General features: G+C 35.3%; 1 protein-coding gene across 5 annotated transcripts in view; it reads right to left on the minus strand.

The window, feature by feature from the left end:
• Window positions 1-1,066: 1,066 nt before the first annotated feature.
• The window catches only part of PTPRG (protein tyrosine phosphatase receptor type G), a 705,078-nt gene continuing 686,879 nt past the window's right edge, over window positions 1,067-19,265 (minus strand). For all 5 annotated transcript variants that reach the window (XM_025456409.3, XM_049097815.1, XM_025456410.3 and 2 more), the window contains 2 exons: window positions 6,303-6,438; window positions 1,067-5,557 (listed from right to left, as the gene is read on the minus strand). In XM_025456409.3, coding sequence (XP_025312194.1) covers window positions 5,411-5,557; window positions 6,303-6,438 — 283 coding nt within the window. In that variant the 3' untranslated portion in view covers window positions 1,067-5,410. The remainder of the gene's footprint in view (window positions 5,558-6,302; window positions 6,439-19,265) is intronic.

Consider the following 19,265-nt stretch of genomic DNA (forward strand, 5'->3'; position numbering starts at 1 on the left):
CCCAAAATTCTTTGGTGACTGCTCATAGAATCCAGGCAGATTATTTAAGTGGCTGATGGGGGCAGGCATAAGGTGACAGGATATACGGGGGAGACTCTGGTGAACCTGCAGTCCAAGCATTACTTAAAGGAGGCAACTGTGACTCCACTCCAGCTTGTTAGTGTCATGTGAGAATGTGAGCCTGAAATCTGAATATTTATGTCAGAGTTTTCATTTTTTTAAGATCTTGGTAGGTAGCTAATGTGAATTTTTAAAATTACAAGCCAAATAATATTTATCTGTGGATGAATATGATTGGTGGGCCATCAGTTTGCATTGTGCTCTGTGATACACAGTAGAGTCCCTGTGTGTGTAATTTTGGGAAAACTATAGAGTTTTACCAACAGAGAGATTCATTATTTTTTGCTGGAATTGGTCTAAGAGATAGCGCTGGAATAGATTAGATTAATATTGTTTCTTAAATTCCAGTTACTCAGGGAGAATGAAATGTAAACTCTTCATCCCCATGGAAAGAAAAATTGGGACACTGGTAGTAAGAAGTGAGCTCTTGATGTGAGCCCACTGCAGTTCACAGAGAATGGTGAGCCCAAGCTGCCAAGTTTGAGACCTGTGTACCCTTTCCTGTTTGGAAATGTCAAAATTGCTTATAAGTAGAAGCAACTGTAGTGATCCTACATACATCTCATAGATTCTCCAACAGTAATAGTCTTGGCAGGATACATCCTTCATCTGACATAGTAAAAAGGGAGAGAAGTGGGTATAAATCTAATTGATAACATTGGAGAAAATAGTAATTCTGCTTATAACTTAGCACATTCATAATGTGAATAAAGTTTGATTCTGTATATAGGTAAAACTTTGTCATTCTTCATTCTTTAAAGATGGAAGAACTCAGAAAAGACATTTCTTTTTGGTTTGCTGTCTATGTAAAGATACTCTTAGCTTTTATTTTACTACCATGAAAACTAAGACAAAAGGTTGGCAGGTATGAATATGATCTGTTAAGGGAGACTAGTAACTTAATTTTATTGGATATATTTTCATAGAAATGCTCAGTACTAATGAATACATCAAAAACCATACTTTATTTTATGTATAGCAATACAATTTACATATTAAATAACACTATAATAGAATGATTTGATATAGTTTTAAACAGAAGGAAAAAGGGAAAAATTTCAGGTTACAAAAACCCCTCCCCCCGAACAAATTAAAAAAAAAAAACCACTTTTTCCAAATGGGTCAATGCAACGAATGTATTCAGTGACTAATTATGTCTAATTCCTATTGCACAAATGGTCAATGGAATTAAGAAAGAAAACCCAATTTTCACAATCACTGCCTCAAAGAAATAACACATGTTGGATCTTTTGGAATGCAAAGATGGTTCTTGCTACTTCAATACACAGAAAGTTGAATTCACATATCCACCACAAAAAAATCCCCCCAAAACAAAAACAAGAAACAAAAACAAAACTATGACGGAGTTGAAACTAGAAAAAAATTAGCTTTATATGAAAATATAAAATTCTATGATTATATACCATAGATACAAAGTTCCCAGAAGATGCTTATCCAAGCAACAAAATATTTACAGTTTTAATGATTTTAGCTATTTCAAAATGAAGTGAAAGAAACATGAATTAACATGAAGGCTGAGGTTTTTTTTTTCTTTTTTCTTTTTTAGAAACAATGGCTGCTTGCTAGTTTCAAATGTCCTAACAAAAAAGGAGTCACTACCCCAAATGTTGGAGAGTTGCAACATTTTATAAAATCGGCTGTCTCCTTTTCTGGAGATGTTTATTTCTTAAAACTCAAGATATTTTTCTTGAAATTAATTATCCTCTGTAGAAAATGCTTCCCTTTGCAAATATTTAACAAAAATACTAAAAACGGTTTAACAGCTAAGACAAAGTAGAGGCCAAATACTATTACAATTCCTTCCTATTTGTAGCATGCCTTCTTTCTAGAGATAAGTAAAGCCAATATTGCATGTTAATGGCAACTAAGGGAAAGCGCAAAGGGGTAAGTGAAATTTTAGCTGTTAAAAAAAAAAAGCAGGCATTTCCCTTCATAAAAAAATTCACTGGCACCATTTGAACACAAACTTTAGAATGTAGGAGTTGAAAATGCATTTTCCAGTATAACTGCTAAATTCTTAAGACAAACTACATTTTGATTATTATTTCTTAAATTGTGATGAGTTTGGGTTTATTTTTTGCTTACAATTAGTAATATGTATCTTTGGTAAATTGGTATCTATATTTTAATTTTTAAATATAGTATATATGCATTTAAGAAAAAATTCGTAACAAGGCAGTTGTGCTGTGTCATTATAAAATAATTAAGGTTATTTGTTGATTTCGGTATGTCACTCTGGTCTAAAATTTCCAACAGCCAGACCTTGAACACCATAACCTTCTCTGACCGTGCTGGACTCTTCAACTTGAAATAGACTCTAAAGGCTCCAAGGCATAAAAATTTAGGAAGACCAATTAATCTTATTCTTGAAATTCAGAAGTAACATTTTAACACACACACATATATAAAAGACAATGTGGCTTTTGGATGCAAGAGTTCTCCTGATGGCAATATGGGTCCTTCTCTGGTGCCCAGCATGGCCACTTGGTCTGATCACTGCAACTCAGTATCCTATGATGTGTGTGTTCTGTTCACCTAGAGCTAAATTCATACACCTAGTAAGCTTATTTTATAAAATAGCACATGTTAGTCTGCAGTGGCTATTTCCTTTTCCTCTAAGTGCAAGTGGTAATAACCTTCTTATGCAGTTAAGCAGTGTGTTTATGTCTCAAAGAAAACACCATCTTTGATGCTCTCTGCCTCTGGAAAGATTCAAGAATATTAACATTGATAACAAATGAAGAATAATATTCCGGATACACTCTGTGGGGAAAGTGAGGAACTGTTGAATAGAACTGTCCTCGTTGAAGTGAGTTTGGACCACTTGGCAAGATGGGCAAATAGCAATTGCTTATATTTTAGTGTGTTAGGATTTGTAAACTGGTTCAAGCCCACTACGGACACATACTTTCTCAGAGAACCTCAGATCATCCTTTTAAATGTTGCTAATTACTATCTTTCTTCTATTAGAACTATGATACCTATGTAAGAAATGGTCACAGAATTGTGTTGGAACTTAGGCCTTTCCATGACCTGAGCCCTCTGTAAATAGCACAGCAGGAAGTAGTTGCTGTTTTCTAACCAATGTTCACTTGTATAAGAAAAAACTACCAAGGGACCATGAGTCCCAACTTGAACATTACTTCTGAAAGTCAAATCTGTGCCAACTACCAAAACCAGTTTATTCTTATCAGTACATAAATGAAGTGTAATCTGCTTAATTGACTGCAATGATTTAGCTCTTGCCATGATCTGAAACCTTGCCTTCTTGATTCCTCTCGGCCTTCTGACAGTAGTGGTGTTTCTATGTTCAAGCTTTTTTTCTTGGGTGTTCAGTAGACCTTCCTGGTATTACCTGTGATGGGAGCAGAGGGGCTGCAAAGGTGTTGGTTTACTCTAGCACGTACCATTTAGTAAACTTTTCTCACTTGCACACCTTTTTTTAAGCCCCACCTACACAGTTCACGAACAGTAGACTATTTCCATGGTTGCAGAATTTCTGTGATGAAAACATAAGATTAACCCTGGCAAGTTATATAGTTCATGAAAATTCCATCAACCTGGCCTATGCACTGGAACTTCCAGACCTGGCCTGTAGCCTCTCCCTTAGCAGCTTTAGTTCTACAGTACCACTCTGACAAACCTCATAGACAGCCAATTTAAGGTAAATAGAACCTCAGCACTGATTATCATTAATGGTACAGAGCCTACCCAGATAGTATGATAGTAGCCAGTATGGATTTTTTTGTTGAAGTTTATTGACATAAAAATTAACCAAAACCCTTTTCTTTGTAACAGGCCCAGTTCTGGTGGTGATGATTTCACTTCTAACAGAAGTTATCCCTCAAATGCAAATACGCAATAGAAGAACAGATCTCAGTAGTAGCTTATTTTTCTAACTGAACTGAAATTTCTTATTAATTTCCAAATTATGTAGTTACTGCAGGGTAAATATGGCTCCAGAGGCTAGATCAAATAACTTCCTTGGGCTCTGTGTAATGATTATCAGCCTCTTCGAGTAAAGTGTGTCTGTTCCTGAGGCTACACCACACAAAGCATACAATGCCATCTCCTTTTAAAATCTATTTGAGAATGTTGATCTCCCCTTCAAGATTCTGATTTCTTCTCTCCAAATCAGACTTATCCATGTGTGGGAATCTACATAGTCCCAAGATTTTGCTAATACAGTATTTTCACTTTTATCCTAAGTAGAATGTATGTAATTATGGGATTTATCAGGAAACATTTGGCAAAAAAGGAAAGAAAAGAATGTTAACTATATAGGTAGTTTTTATTAGATAGCTATACGATAATAGGGATATTTTAGAGGATAATTTCAAAATTATACACCTGCAGAAATTTTCATTATTCTACCTGTCATGAGGTGTGGTATTAGAAACCAAAAAGCATGAATGGAGAGTTACTAAAGGGATAGGTGAGATGTGTAAAATATTGCCATATCTCTATTGTAAAAGATAGCCCTCATTATAGGGTGTAGCTATTTCAGAGGGTCAAGATGGAAATAACACACACCATCCACATAGCTACTGTGAAAACTGTAATACAGAGATATCCTTTATTTTGACACAGTTGGGCATTTTTAAGCTATGAATATAATTTTAACTAATAAATGATGTTCACATAAAGCTCTTAAAGCCTTCTAATTTCTTAATGGATACCTTCACCATCATAAATGGAACTGTTTCAAGGCCATGAGGTTGATAGACTGTCTTAGTAGCTCGCAGGAACCTGCTACTCTTTAAAAGAAAACAATGCCCATCCACTCCATTAAAATACAGAAGGCAGACCGTATGGAGCAGTGCCTGAAAAAAATAGGAGAGGACTGAGGAAAAGCTCAGCATTGCCTGCTAGGAGGATGCAACTGCTTTAGCAATAATAATCATAATAGTAAAAAACCAAGATCCACTGTCATAACAAAGACCTTCACTGTACTGAACTAAAAAATAGCATGTATGTTGTTGTGGAATGTCACATCAGGGCTTGCTTTAGTATTAGATTATAGGCAGTAACACTGATCATATAGTGCAAACTAGGGAAAACTGCGTTTCACTGTGTGAAATGAACAGAGGTGCAAATGCTCAGTAGGATACCATTAAGACATAAAATGGCAAAAAATAAATATCAAAACTTTTATCAGTGTAAAAAAGTAACTGGGTTATTGTATAACCTAGAGTCTGGCAAAAAAGGCCTCAGAAAAGTTCTCAGTCTTCAGAAGTTTTACAAATTAAGTGCCCTTTCGGGATCCAAATCACACTAGAGATTCCATGCTCTCGGCAGGGTCGGATTCATCTGCAATGAGAACAGCACCATTTTTGTCCACTGTCATGGGACCATTTCCATTTTCTTTAGTGCTGACCAAGCTGAGCATTGCTTTATAGACAAACTGGTATTGTTCCTGAAAAACAAGAGAAAGACCGTTTGAGACAAAGAACAGCTGAGTCAATTCATCTAAGGTAGAAAGACAATTAAAAATGTAATTAAAAAAAAAAAAGAATATACATTTATACTAAGAAACTTTAAAAAAATGACTTGGAGCTTTTATAATCAAGACCTATGCATTCTGCATGTCACTTTGATCGTTATTACTTTTTTTTTAAAAAGATTTTATTTATTCATGAGAGACAGAAGCAGAGAGACAGAGGGAGAAGCAGGCTCCATGCAGGGAGCCCAATGCGGGACTCGATTCCGGGTCTCCAGGATCACACCTTGGGCCAAAGGCAGGTGCTAAACCACTGAGCCACCCAGGGATCCCTGATCGTTATTATTTTGGAACTGATTCTGTTGACAGTGAATTAAGATAATAAAATATCTGTATGTTGTCACTGGAGAACACTGTACTGTAGAAACCTGTTTCTCCATCTCAGCACTATTGATGTTTTAAGGCAGGTAATTCTTTGTTGTAGAGTCTATATGATGCATTGTAAGATGTTTAGCAGCATCCCTGGGCTCTATTCAATAGGTGCCAGAGCACTTTTTTTTTTTCCATCTCCAGTTATGACAACCAGAAAGCCTCCAGGCATTGCCAAACATCCCCAGGAAGGCAAAACCATCCCCAGGTGACAACCAGTGCTCTAATTCAAGTGTGAGCCTGAGTTTCAAATGATGAAGTAATAGCTTTTACAAAGAAGCAAAGTACTTACAATGTCTGTGAATACTCCAGGCCTCATAAGATTAATCATTTTTGCAACCTGGAAAACATCCACAGCATTTTCATTCTCCAGTTGCTGGGAGAGGGTGGTAAGGGCACACAACATTCCTGCTGAAACTGCTCCATACCTTGGAGAGAAGAAAAAAAAAATGCTATTTCAGATTTGCTAAGGGATTCAATTTATGGAATGAAATTAACATCATATATTTCCATAGAAGCTAAATAGACTGCATTGACATCTCTTCTTGAAGTGAATGAAATGCTGGACAGGGGGAGAGATGTAGAGGCTAGCATAAAGGTGACATTTGTTCATGAATGTAAAATCTCCCAGACTGACTTATCAGATGCTCAACATGATATCCCAGATGAAATGAGAGGTTCAAAATTAGACTGGGGATGGCTATAGAAGACATAAGGTTGAGGATGAGGTGGGTGACATAAAAGGAAAAAGAATATAAGAAACCTAACTACAAGCTACTGGACAAGTAGAGGTGGTGAAAGGATCTGAAAAAAATTTTTTAACCATCCCAAAAAGCTGAATTCCATTTCAAGTCACAAAATGTGACTTGAAATGGAATTATATGGCTCAAAGTACAATCTGAAAATTTTCAAAACGCATTTCATATTTGGTAATTATTTTTGGCACTGAAGTGGAACTGCCAGTTAAGAGTATCTTCAATAAAGTCTTGGAAAAATCTGGCACATACTCTTTCTCACACACACACGTGCGCGCGCACACACACACTTAGAAGGGTACACTTCTTCATCAGGCTGGGTTGGCAGCCCCATTTTTCCAAGGAACGTGGTGTATTAGTGATAAAACAAAGGGATTAAATGAATTGTTCCAGGTGGTGATGCTGGTAGAAATGAAACTAGCATTTGTATATATTGTACTTACTATTCTGTTAAAAACTATTACATGTACTGATGTTTTACATCTTTAATACAAAAAAAAAAAGAAGGCCCTAATTTGAGAGGTAACCTATCTAGAGGTAAAACCTGCTCTGCATTTAGGTCTAGCCACCCAGAGGTGTCTATCAGTACATTTCAGGCCAGCTCATTACTTCATGTGCTGTATGCATACTGGATGTACTCTCTTCGTTGTAGATGGGCATTTATGTCGTTCATATCTTATGCACGCCAGCAGAAGTACCATGAGTAGGAGAACTAGATCACAGCTATGCCCATTTTTAGTTCTAAAGATACTGTGATATTTCTTTTAGTGGTTTTTACCTGTTATACATCTCCCAACATGAGAGTACTTGCTTTTCCTCATCATTTTAAAATCAAAATGCTTAAAAAAAAAAATCAAAATGCTTCTGCTGATAGGTGGAAGATTGTTTCCTAATGTTGTTTAATGTTGTTTAAAAAAATGTTGCATTTTCTCGATTACCAGAGGGGTTGAGAATCTTCTGTATTTATGGCTCATCTGTATTTATTCTTCTGAAATTGTTTATTAATATACTTTGGCTATTTTTCTTCACTCTGTCTCTTTTATTTGTAGGATAGATTGTAAAATTTTTTTCCCCAGTCTCTACTTTCTCTTAACATTGTAGGTGTTTTTGTTAAACTGAAGTATGGTTTACACATAATCAAATTGATCATGTCTTATTTTTGGCTTTACTGGAATCTTGAGAATGCTTTTTCTTTTTCTTTTTCTTTTTTTTTTTTTAAGATTGATTTCATTTATTTGTTTATTCATGAGAGACAGAGAGAGGCAGAGACTTAGGCAGAGGGAGAAGCCAGCTCTTTGTGGGGAACCTGATGCAGGACTTGATCCTGTGATTCCAGGATCATGCCCTAAGCCAAAGGCAGACGCTGAACTACTGAGCCACCCAGGTGTCCCGAGAAGGCTTTTTCTAACCCAGCATTTTAAAAACATTCTCCTACATTTTTCTCTTTTTATTTTTTACATTTCATTGTTTAATTCATCTGAATCTTATTTTGATATAAGGTAAAGGTCTGATTTTATTTTTCCCATTAATAACTACTTTTTAAAATTGGATAGTCTCATCTTTTCTCATTGACATGAGCTTCCTTTGTATCATATACTAAATTCTCATATATGCAAGCCTATTTTTAACTCTCTGGCCCTTTAATCTAATTCCCATAAAGTTTTTTTTTTTTTAAGGTTGGTTTGTTTATTTATTTATTTATTTATCTATTTATTTATTTATTTATTTATTTATTTATTTATTTATGAGAGAGAGAGAGAGAGAGAGGGAGGCAGAGACACAGGAGGAAGGAGAAGCAGGCTCCATGCCAGGAGCCTGACGTGGGACTTGATCCCGGGACTCCAGGATCGCGCCCTGGGCCAAAGGCAGGCGCCAAACTGCTGAGCCACCCAGGGATCCCCAAATTCCCATAAAGTTTTAATAAGTCTTGACATCTGAAAAAACAAGTTTCTACAGTAGTCTTGGCTGTCTTTACATTCATTGTTTCATTTTTCTTGTGTGCTTTAAACATATTTTCATTTTTGCTTGCATACTGATTCCTAATACTTCTAACTGCTCTATCCCTTCCCATTTCATATTAATTTTGAAGCTAGATTGTCAGTAAACACAGGCTTTTTGGGGATTTTGGTTAGCTTGTGCTGAATATATTTATTGGTTTGAGGAAACTAACATCTTTTTGAGTTTTTCTGTTCATGAACATGAGATCTTTTCTCCCTTTTTTCAGGTCTTTTGTAATTTTCAATTATATTTTATAGTTTTCTTTATTGTCTCTGCTAGTTTCATTTTAGGGTAATTTCTAGGTGCTTTAGAGTTTGTTACTCTTAAGCATGGCCTCTCTTTATGACATTTTGTGTAGTTTCAGTTGATATATAGGAAAGTTATTGATTTTCACATGGTGAACTTGTATCCAGCCATGCAGTTAAGCTCCTAATAATTTGTGGGTTCTCTAGGAAGTTGTGACATCTTTATCTACCAATAATATCAGTTTTGTCTCTTTTCAACTTTTATATTTCTTATATCTTTTGGTTTTATTACATTGGCTAGAATCAGTTCTGCATTCTAACAGGTATTTGCAAGGAGGTTCATATTGTTTTCTTTAATGGTAAAGCTTCTAAGTTTTTAATATTAAAGAAAAATCTTTGCTGTAGGCTTCCAATAAATAACATTTATCAAGTTAAAGAAGAGGCTTTTGACTTTCAGTTTGCTAAGAGTTTTCTTTTGAGGAGGGAGATCATTAGTGAGTGTGATTTTATTCTGCACTTTCCAACATCTATTGATTTTCTAAGAAATTCCTTTGACAATGTCCTGCATTCACTCGAGAGAATAGTGGTAACATTTACCCCCTCTACAGCTCTAGGGTAAATCTTACTTTTTCACTATACATAATTCTTTTAACCCAACACACTGGATTTTACTTGACAGTATTTTACTTAGACTTTTACACCCATAATCAAATAAGTAAGATTGCCCTATACTTTTCTATACTAGCTTTGTTTTTTGATTTTTTAAAAAAATCATGGTTACATTAAATTTCCTCTATGCGTTACTGTCCAAGTATAGCCTGGTGTGAGGACTTGATGTGCCTTAACAGTTTGCGAACTCACCTGGTTATTCAGTTCTTAGTAAACACTAAGGTGTGTTACGTTCTTACTATGTGCCAGGCTCTCTTATTGGTATTTTACATGTACTAATAGGATATTCACAGTAATCCATTGGTATAACTATTGTTTATTATATATAATCAATTATTTATAAAATTTTAATTGTATATATAAATTATATATAAAATTATATAAACTATTGTTTATCAGATGAGTTTAATTTGAGCTGATACATGTTAATAGCCCAGAACAGAGGCTAGTACATACCATGTGTTCAATAAACACCATTTATTGTGCTTATTATCTAGACTTCAACATTTATTAGTATAAAGAATTTCAAATGTTTATTTTCTTTAATATATTTCTATTTTTAATCTTTTATTAGAAAATATCAAACGCATGCAAAAGCAGTCACCTTCGCATAGTCATTACTCATTTACAGTGGTTATGTGCTCATGACCAATTTTGTTTCACATCTACTTCCTCTCCCATATATACTTTGAAGCATATCCCAAGTAATTTATTCATTAATATTTTAGTATAAGAATTAAAAGTTGAGGATTTTAAAAAATATGTAAACATTGTCACGCCTAGGCAAATTATCAAATATTTTTAATGTAACTACAGATAAATGGTAGGTCTTTTCCTTCCCAATGTTATTTTATGCCTTCCCTAAATTTTTCTTTACCATTTTCCAAAATTGTATGTTTTATGAGACTTTACTCATCCCTTTATTTAGTCTATAGAAAATGTCAATCAGTATTTCTTCTTCTTTAGTCTCTTTCTTAACATGGATTACCTCTCAGACATGTTAGAACTTACCCATCTAGCTTTTATAATGGAGTTTGATTTCACTTCTATTTTACTACTACTAGCCCATCTCTTGTTTTTCACATTTCTTAGACTCTCATTTGTTCCTGTTTAATAATACATGTTTCTGATTAAATATCGTAGTTTTCTGTTAAATTTCTGAGCATATGTTTCTAAATTCTCTTATAACTGCTCTAGTAACTGATTCACTGTATTTTTTTGTTCTTGATTTGATCATCAGGTTGGCTTCCCTCAGATTCTAAATTGTGTGAGTATACCTTCTTATTTTAGCATGACTAGTGATTTTTTAAAAAGTCATCTGTATATTTATTTTTTTTCCAGTAGGATAATAATCTAACCTTTGCTAAATCTGTTATGGTGAAACTCTTAGACTCAGAGCCATTTATACCCCAACTTAATCTCTTTCTTAAAGCTATCCACAGTCATTCAGAGAGAAAAGTCAGGTATTTTGTATTTTATTATATAACGTGTACTCGCATGTAGTATTACTGTGGTCTTTCCTTGGATTGCCTCTCCCAGATTTTGCCACACTTAAATTAATAAATACCCAAATTAAAAGGAAGTACCTACACAGTAAGATTTCATACATGACTAGAAACTAAGTCAAATTAGTCAAATTCATAGATAATTTAAGTATCTTCTATATACCAAGCATTATAATGAAAGGATAAAGCCTGAAAAAATGAAGGCTATTCTCAGAAGTTTAGGAATTAAATAGGATTAAGGATGTCTGTTGAGTTTCATGGATTTGCACTTTAAACTACAAAGACTTGGTGAAAAAGTAATAGAAGTGATTTATAATCTAGATAAAACAAGAATAGTATATAAATACACTGACTTTGATAGTTTGCCTTTCTCAAAGTGTCCATTGAGAGCAATATTTATTTAGTGCAATTAAATAAATGTATTTTCATCTTTCCTTGCCTATGTCTCAAAGAAATAAAAGTACTTTAAGTTCCTGACAGAGGTAATGTTTTAAAATGCTCTATGTTCATTTTAAAACATTGGAGTTCCTTGTATATATGCTTCTGCCCATTTAATGATACTTTTTACTCTTCCATCTAATTACAGTTATTCTACTTTTGCTTTTAAGAGGTTTTAAAAATCATAATCAAGAATGCAATCCAGGGACACCTGGGTGTTGTAGCAGTTGAGTGTCTGCCTTTGGCTCAGGGCACGATCCTGGGTTCAGGGATCGAGTCCCACATTGGGCTCCCTGCGAGCAGCCTGCTTCTGTCTCTGCCTCTCTCTCATGAATAAATAAATAAAATCTTTTTTTTTTTTTTTAAAGAATGCAATCCAGAGTTATAACCCTGTCACTACAAAGAAAGTGAAGTTTCCCTTTGAAATCATTAGGACAGGAAGGAAGACAGAATTAAGGCTTGAATATTCATCAATCCAGGGGAATAAAGGCAATACAAAAGCCTTCCACAAGACTTTAAGACATTAAAACTTTGGAAGTGAATGAGAAATTAAAGTAGGAAAAATATAGTCTGGAGAAATGAAGATGAGGGCAGGAGGGCTTCCTGTGACAACCAGTGGGAGGCAGTGTTAAGCAGCAGGGCTAGATGATAGATTTGGATCTGACTGCAGCCAGGGACAGTGGCTTCCTGGGTTCAATCTATGTATTATGGAGAGTCCTGCTCTTTGATGGGTCTCCTCCTCAGAAGAGTCCCACACTTAGTTTAATGCTGTCCTGCTGCCATCTTTAAGTTATTATTTTTTTTGTTGTGGTATAGTTAATATACAATATTATGTTTCAAGTGTATAAGCTAGTGATTTGACAAGTATATTCATTATGAAATATTCACCAAGATAAGTATATTGGCCATACAACTTATTAAGCATTATTAACTATATTCTCTATGCTATCCTTTTCATCCCTATGATTTACTTATAACTTGAAGTTTAACTTATCCCCTTCACCAATTTTGCCCATCTCCCCACTACCCTCTGACAACCATAATTTTCACTGTGTATTTGAGTCTATTTCTGTTTTTGTTTTTTTTAGATTCCACATAGAAGTGAAATTATGTGGTATTTGTTTTTAAAGGACTTTTCACTTAGCCTAATACCTTCCACCCATGTTGTAAATGGTGAGAGTTCCTTCCTTTTATGGCTGAGTAATATTCCATGGTATGATACACCATATCTTCTGTATCCTCTCATCTGTTTATGGACACTTAGGTTTCATCCATATTGTGGCTATTGTAAATAATGCTGCAATAAACATAGGGGTGCATGCATCTTTTTCAATCAGCACTTTTGTTTTCTTCTGATAAATAGCCAGAAGTGGAATTATTAGGATCACATGGCATTTCTATTTTTACTTTCCTGAGGAACCTCTGTACTGTTTTATGCAGTGGCTGCACTAATTTATATTCCCACAAACAGTGGACAAGGGTTCCCTTTTCTTTATAACTTTGCCAACACTTGTTACTTTCCCTTTTTATATTAGCCATTCTGACTGATGCGAGCTGACTTATCACTGTGGTTTTGCTTTGCTTCTCCCTGATGATTAGGATACTGCACACCTTTCATGTGTCTGTTGGCCATCTTTGGATGTTTTCTTAGGAAAAAGGTTGATTCAGGTCCTCTGCCCACTTTTAATCAGGTTATTTGCATTTTTTATATTGAGTTTTATGAGTTCTTCATATATTTTGGATATTAGCTCCATATCAGATGTATCATTTGCTAATGTCTTCTCCCATTCAGTAGGCTGCCTTTTTTTGTTGCTTCCCTCAGTATGAAAAAGTTTTGTAATTTGATATAGTCTCAACTCTTTGTGTTTTTTTTCCCTTGCCTGAGAAGACAGATCCTGAAAAATGATGCTAAGGTGGATGTCTAAGACATCACTGCCGGTGTTTTCTTTTAGGACTTTTATGGGTTCAGGTCTCACATTTAGGTCTTTAATCCATTTTGAGTTTATTTTGTGTATAGTATAGGAAAGTGGTCCAGTTTTGTTTGTGTTTTTTTTCTTTTACATGTAGCTGTCCAGTGTTCCCAGCACCAGTTATTGAAAAGACCGTCTTTTCCCCATTCTATATCACTGCCTTCTTTGTCATAGATTACTTGATCATATAAGCATGGGTTTATTTCTGGGCTCATTATTCTGTTCCAATGATCTAGGTTTCTATTTTTGTGCCAGTATTATGCTGTTTTGATAACTACAGCTTTGTAGTATAGTTTGAAATCAGGGACTATGATACCTCCAGCTTTATTCTTTCTCAAAACTGCTTTGGCTGTGAGTGGTCTTTTGTAGTTCCATACAAATTTTAGGATTATTTATTCTAGCTCTGTGAAAAGTACTATTGGTATTTGGTAAGAATTGTATTGAATATGTAGGTCACTTTGGGTAGAATGGACATTTTTAATATTAACTGTTGAAATAAGCAAGGTATGTCTTTACATTTGTGTCATCTTCAGTCTCTTTCATCAGTGTCTTACAGTTTTCAGAGTGTAGGTCTTTCATCTTCTTGGTTAAGTTTATTCTTATTCTATTCTTTTTCATGTAATTATAAATGGGATTGTGTTGTCTTCTGCCATTTTTTTATTATTGTATAGAAATGTGGCAGATTATATTGATTTTATTTCCTGCAACTTTACTAAATTCATTCATTCTATATGTAATATCACCTGCAAATAGTGACAGTTTTACCTCTTCCTTACCAACTGGATGCCTTTTATTACTTTTCTTGTCTGATTTTTGTGGCTAAGACTTATAGTACTTTGCTGAGTAAAAATGTTGAGAGTGGGTATCTTTTTCTTGTTCCTGATCTTAGAGGAAAAGTTTTTAGCTTATCGTCATTTAGTAGGATATTAGCTGTGTTTGTCATGTGGCCTTTATTCTATTTAGGTATGTTCCCTGAAAACCCCTTTTGTTGAGAGTTTTTATCATCATGAGTAGTTGTTGAATTTTGTCAAATGCTTTTCCTGAATCTATTGATAGAATATAATTTTTTAAAAATTTTTATTTATTTATGATAGTCACACAGAGAGAGAGAGAGAGGCAGAGACACAGGCAGAGGGAGAAGCAGGCTCCAGGCACCGGGAACCCGACATGGGACTCGATCCTGGGTCTCCAGGATCATGCCCTGGGCCAAAGGCAGGCGCTAAACCGCTGCGCCACCCAGGGATCCCAATTTTTATAGTGAAAGGGATTAAAGGGGAAAGGAGAGAAAATGAGTGGGAAATATCAGTAAGGGTGACAGAACATGAGAGACTTCTAACTCTGGGAAACAAACAAGGGGTAATGGAAGGGGAGGTGGGCGGGGGGACAGGGTGACTGGTGACAGGCACTGAGGGGGGCACCTGAGAGAGAGAGAGGCAAAGACACAGGCAGAGGGAGAAGCAGGCTCCAAGCAGGGAACCTGACATGGGACACGATCCTGGGTCTCCAGGATCATGCCCTGGGCTAAAGGTGGTGCTAAACCACTGGGCCACCCAGGCTGCCCTCTTCTAGATTTATATCTCACTTGCTGGCTTATAATTTTTAATAGTCTATTATAATCCTTTGTATTTCTTTGGACTTGGTTGTAACTTCTCTTTTATTTCTAATGTTATTTGAGTCTGCTTGCTTTCTTGAGGAGTCTGGTTAAAAGTTGCCCAGTTTTCAAAGAACCAGGTCTTGGTTTCATTGATCTTTTCTGTAGTTTATTTATAGTCTCCATTTATTTCCACTCTGATCTTTATTATTTCCTTCCTTCTACTAGATTTTGGCTTTGTTTGTTCTTTTTCTAGTTCCTTTAGGTTACTAGGTTAGATTGTTTGAGATTTTTCTTGTTTCCTGAGGTAGGCCTGTATTGCTATAAATTTCCTTCTTAGAACTGCTTTTGCTGCATCTCAAAAGATTTTGAACCTCAAAGATTTTGTGTTCCATTTTCATTTGCCTCTAGGTATTTTTTGATTTCCTCTTTCATTTCTTCATTAACTCATCTTCCATATGTTTGTCTTTTTCCAGTTTTTTTCTTATAGTTTCATACTGTTGTGGTCAGAAAAAATGTTTGATGGGATTTCAGTCTTTTTAAATTTATGGAGACTTGTTTTATGGTTTAACATGTGATCTATCTTTGAGAATATTCCATACACTTTTGGAAAGAACGTGTATTCTGCTGTTCTGGATGGAATGTTCTGTATATATCTATTAAATCCACCTGGCCTAATGTGTTGTCCAAGGCCAATGTTTCTTTATTAATTTTCTGTCTGGATAACCTATTTTATTACCATCAGTTTCCCCCTTTATGTCTGTTAATATTTTTATATATTTAGGTGCTCCTATGTCGGAGCACTTAACAATTGTTATATCCCCTTGTTGGATTGATACTTTTATCATTATGTAATATCCTTATCTCATTACCTTCTTTGTTTTAAAGTCTATTTTGTCATATATATATATATATATATATATATATATACTGCTACCTCAGCTTTTTTCATTTCCATTTGCATGGACTATCTTTTTCGAACCCTTCAACTTCTAGTCTGTATATGTATTTGGGGCTGAAGTGAGTCTCTTATAGGCAGCATCTGAACAGGGTTTTTTGTTTTTTAATACGTTCAGTCACCCTCTATCCTTTGATTGGAGCATTTAAACCACTTAAAATACTTATTGAGAGGCATGTACTTAATGTCATTTTGTTTATTGTTTTCTGGGTATTTTTGTAGTTCTGTGTTCTGCCTTCTCTTGCTCTCTTACCTGTGACTGATGACTTTCTTTAGTGTGATGTTTTGATTACTTTCTCTTTATTTTTGTGTATCTATTCTAGGTTTTGGGTTTATGGTTTCTGTAAGGTTCACATATAACATCCTAAGTATATAAGTCTATTTTAAGTTAGTGGTTGCTAAAGTTCAAACATCTTACTTATACCCCTCTACATTTTATGTATATGATGTCCTATTGTACATCTTTTTATTTTGTAATTCTTTATACATAATTTTCATTGCTTTTTTCTTTTAACCTTTATACTAGTTTTATGATCTACTTCCTTTGTTATATATATATATGTTTTTACCAGTGAAATTTTCTTCTACTTACAGCCTTTGCTTTTCCACCTAAAGAGTTGTCTTTAGCATTTATTTTAAGGCCGGATTAGTGTTGAGTAACTCTTAATTTTTGTTTGGTAAACTATTCTTTGATTCTGAATGTTAACTGGATACAGTATTCTTGGTTGTGAGTTTTTTCCTTTCTACACTTTGAATCCATCATGTCACTTCCCTTCTGGCCTGCAAGTTTCTGCTGAAAAATCAGATGATAGCCTTATGGGGCTTCCTAAGTAACCTGTCTTTTCTCTTTTAAGGTTCTATCTATCTGAGCAGCCTGGGTAGCTCAGCGGTTTAGTGCTGCCTTCAGCCCAGGGTGTGATCCTGGAGACCCAGGATCATGTCCCACATCGGGCTCCCTGCATGGAGCCTGCTTCTCCCTCTGCCTGTGTCTCTGCCTCTCTCTCTCTGTTTCTCATGAATAAATAAAAATCTAAAAAAAAAAAAATTCTATCTTTGTAATTATTATGTGTCTTGTTGTGGACTTCCCTTGGTTCATCTTGTTTGTGGTTTCTGCTTCCTGTACTTGGATGTTTGTTTCCTTCCCCAGGTTAGGGAAGTTTTCTGCACCTTCTGCTTCCTCTTCTCCTTCTGGGACCCTTATAATGGGAATGTTAGCATATGTGCACATGCTGTAATTCCCTCTAGAGTATTTTTTCATTTTAGTTACTGTTTCTTTTTTTGTATTTTCTATTACTTTGTTGAGGTTCTGAGTTCATCCACTCTTCTCTCAAGTCTGGTGAGCATCTGGACTCTTTATCTGGACATTCTTAATTTTTGAACAAGAGTTCCCGTATTTTCATTTTACATGGGACCCCACATATTATGTTAGCTGGTTCTGGTTCTGATTACTTGCTATTTGTGTAGCAAATAGTACAGGCTCTATTAGCTTCACACTGCCCATTTTCTCATATGTGAAGAAGGGATCCTAAAATTACCCTCCTAGTGTGGTAATATTGAGGTTCAAATGAAAAACAGAATTAGGTTATTTGTGGGTGTCTTTGTAGCAGTTATACAGAAAGAAGTCCATATATTTCTGTACCTCTTATGGCTTATCTCAGGACTAAATGAAAAGAAAATGTTCCTCAAAAAGCTTCTGCTTATTTGGGCTATATCTATCAATATACTATATCAAAAACTGGAACTGAGAAAACATTAAACACAAGACCATGTAGGCACACATTATGATAGCCATCAGAGTGAGAATGAACAAGGCAAACAGTATCTTTGCATTATTATGAAAATAGTTTTTTTTTTTTTTTTTTTTTTTGTTTTAATAGTTTTGACCTTTGAAATCCCTGCCTCCTTCCCAATCAGCAGTCCTCAGATAGTACTTTGAGAATTGTTAATGGAATTAGCTTGCTTGCTAGGAGATTTAAAAAGGTGATAGATATATCTCCAAAGTGAGTAACATTAAATATTTGCACAAGAAACTGTTCTTCTGTGAGTGAACATCTAATCTGTAGTCTCATGAGACTGTAAAAAACCGTGCTTATGTTCCAAACTTCTTCTGTAGGCTCTGCTTAAACAATTTGACAGTAATGTTATAGATCTGCCTCTGAACAAAACTGTCTTGAATATAGGATGCTGTGAATAAAGCAGTTTGCCTTTAAGCTGTGCTTCTCCTCAAATAGAATCAGCTTACTTTTGAGTGTGGAATTTTATCCTTAGATCATTTATCTAGAAACTTCATCCATCTGGCACACAGCTGAGAACCCTAAAAGAAGGTGTTAAGAGATCTCTGTAAAGACCAAATACCAAATTTGTCCACTCAAAGTTCAACTCTTTGACTTAAATGCAAGCAGTCAGGCCTTCTCTTTTCTACTTTTGAGTAGGCAAAGACAGTAAACAAAATGTAAGGCACAAGGCTCTCTGGAGAAAGTTCATATTAAGGATATTGTACATATCCTTAATTTGCAGGTCAGTTTGAAGCACAGTAGCCACTACGTGTCAGGCACTGACTTCACCCAATGGAGACTGGGACAAATAAGTTACCTTTGCTGGTCTCAGCGATGTGGGGTAATAGTCCTGTGAACAAGTAGTTGCAATAGGATGTGCTACACAAGAACAGCATTGGTAAGAATGTGATGTTTGTTAGGGATTTTACATGATTACCTTTGGGATGAGTTAGGAACCGTTTCAAAGAGAGGGACTTTTAAAGTGTCTGTTGACCGAAAAAACCCTCAAAGGAAATAGTTTTTCCAGGGGCAAGGTGCCCTGCAGGAAATAATTCAATGAAGGACTGTTTTGACCAGATTGTAAAGGAATTTGGAAAGTGTACATCAATAAGACTCAGAGCCAGTTAGATGTGGAGGTGAGGGGGCATACCAAGAGGACTTTCCTATGTTTCTGGTTTGCACAACTCAGTGGCTGAGGCAGGCTGGGAAAATGAGGAGCTTGGTTTTAGATGTGCTAAATTTTGAGGTATTTGTAGGCTACCAGGAAGGGATATTTAGAAGTGCAAAAAGTAGGTAAGATGGAAACTGAAAACTAACTGGTGTTCAGAATATTGCACTACAGCTAGCAGCT

The sequence above is a fragment of the Canis lupus genome, chromosome 20 (assembly GCF_003254725.2).
Source record: "Canis lupus dingo isolate Sandy chromosome 20, ASM325472v2, whole genome shotgun sequence".
NCBI lineage: Eukaryota > Metazoa > Chordata > Mammalia > Carnivora > Canidae > Canis > Canis lupus.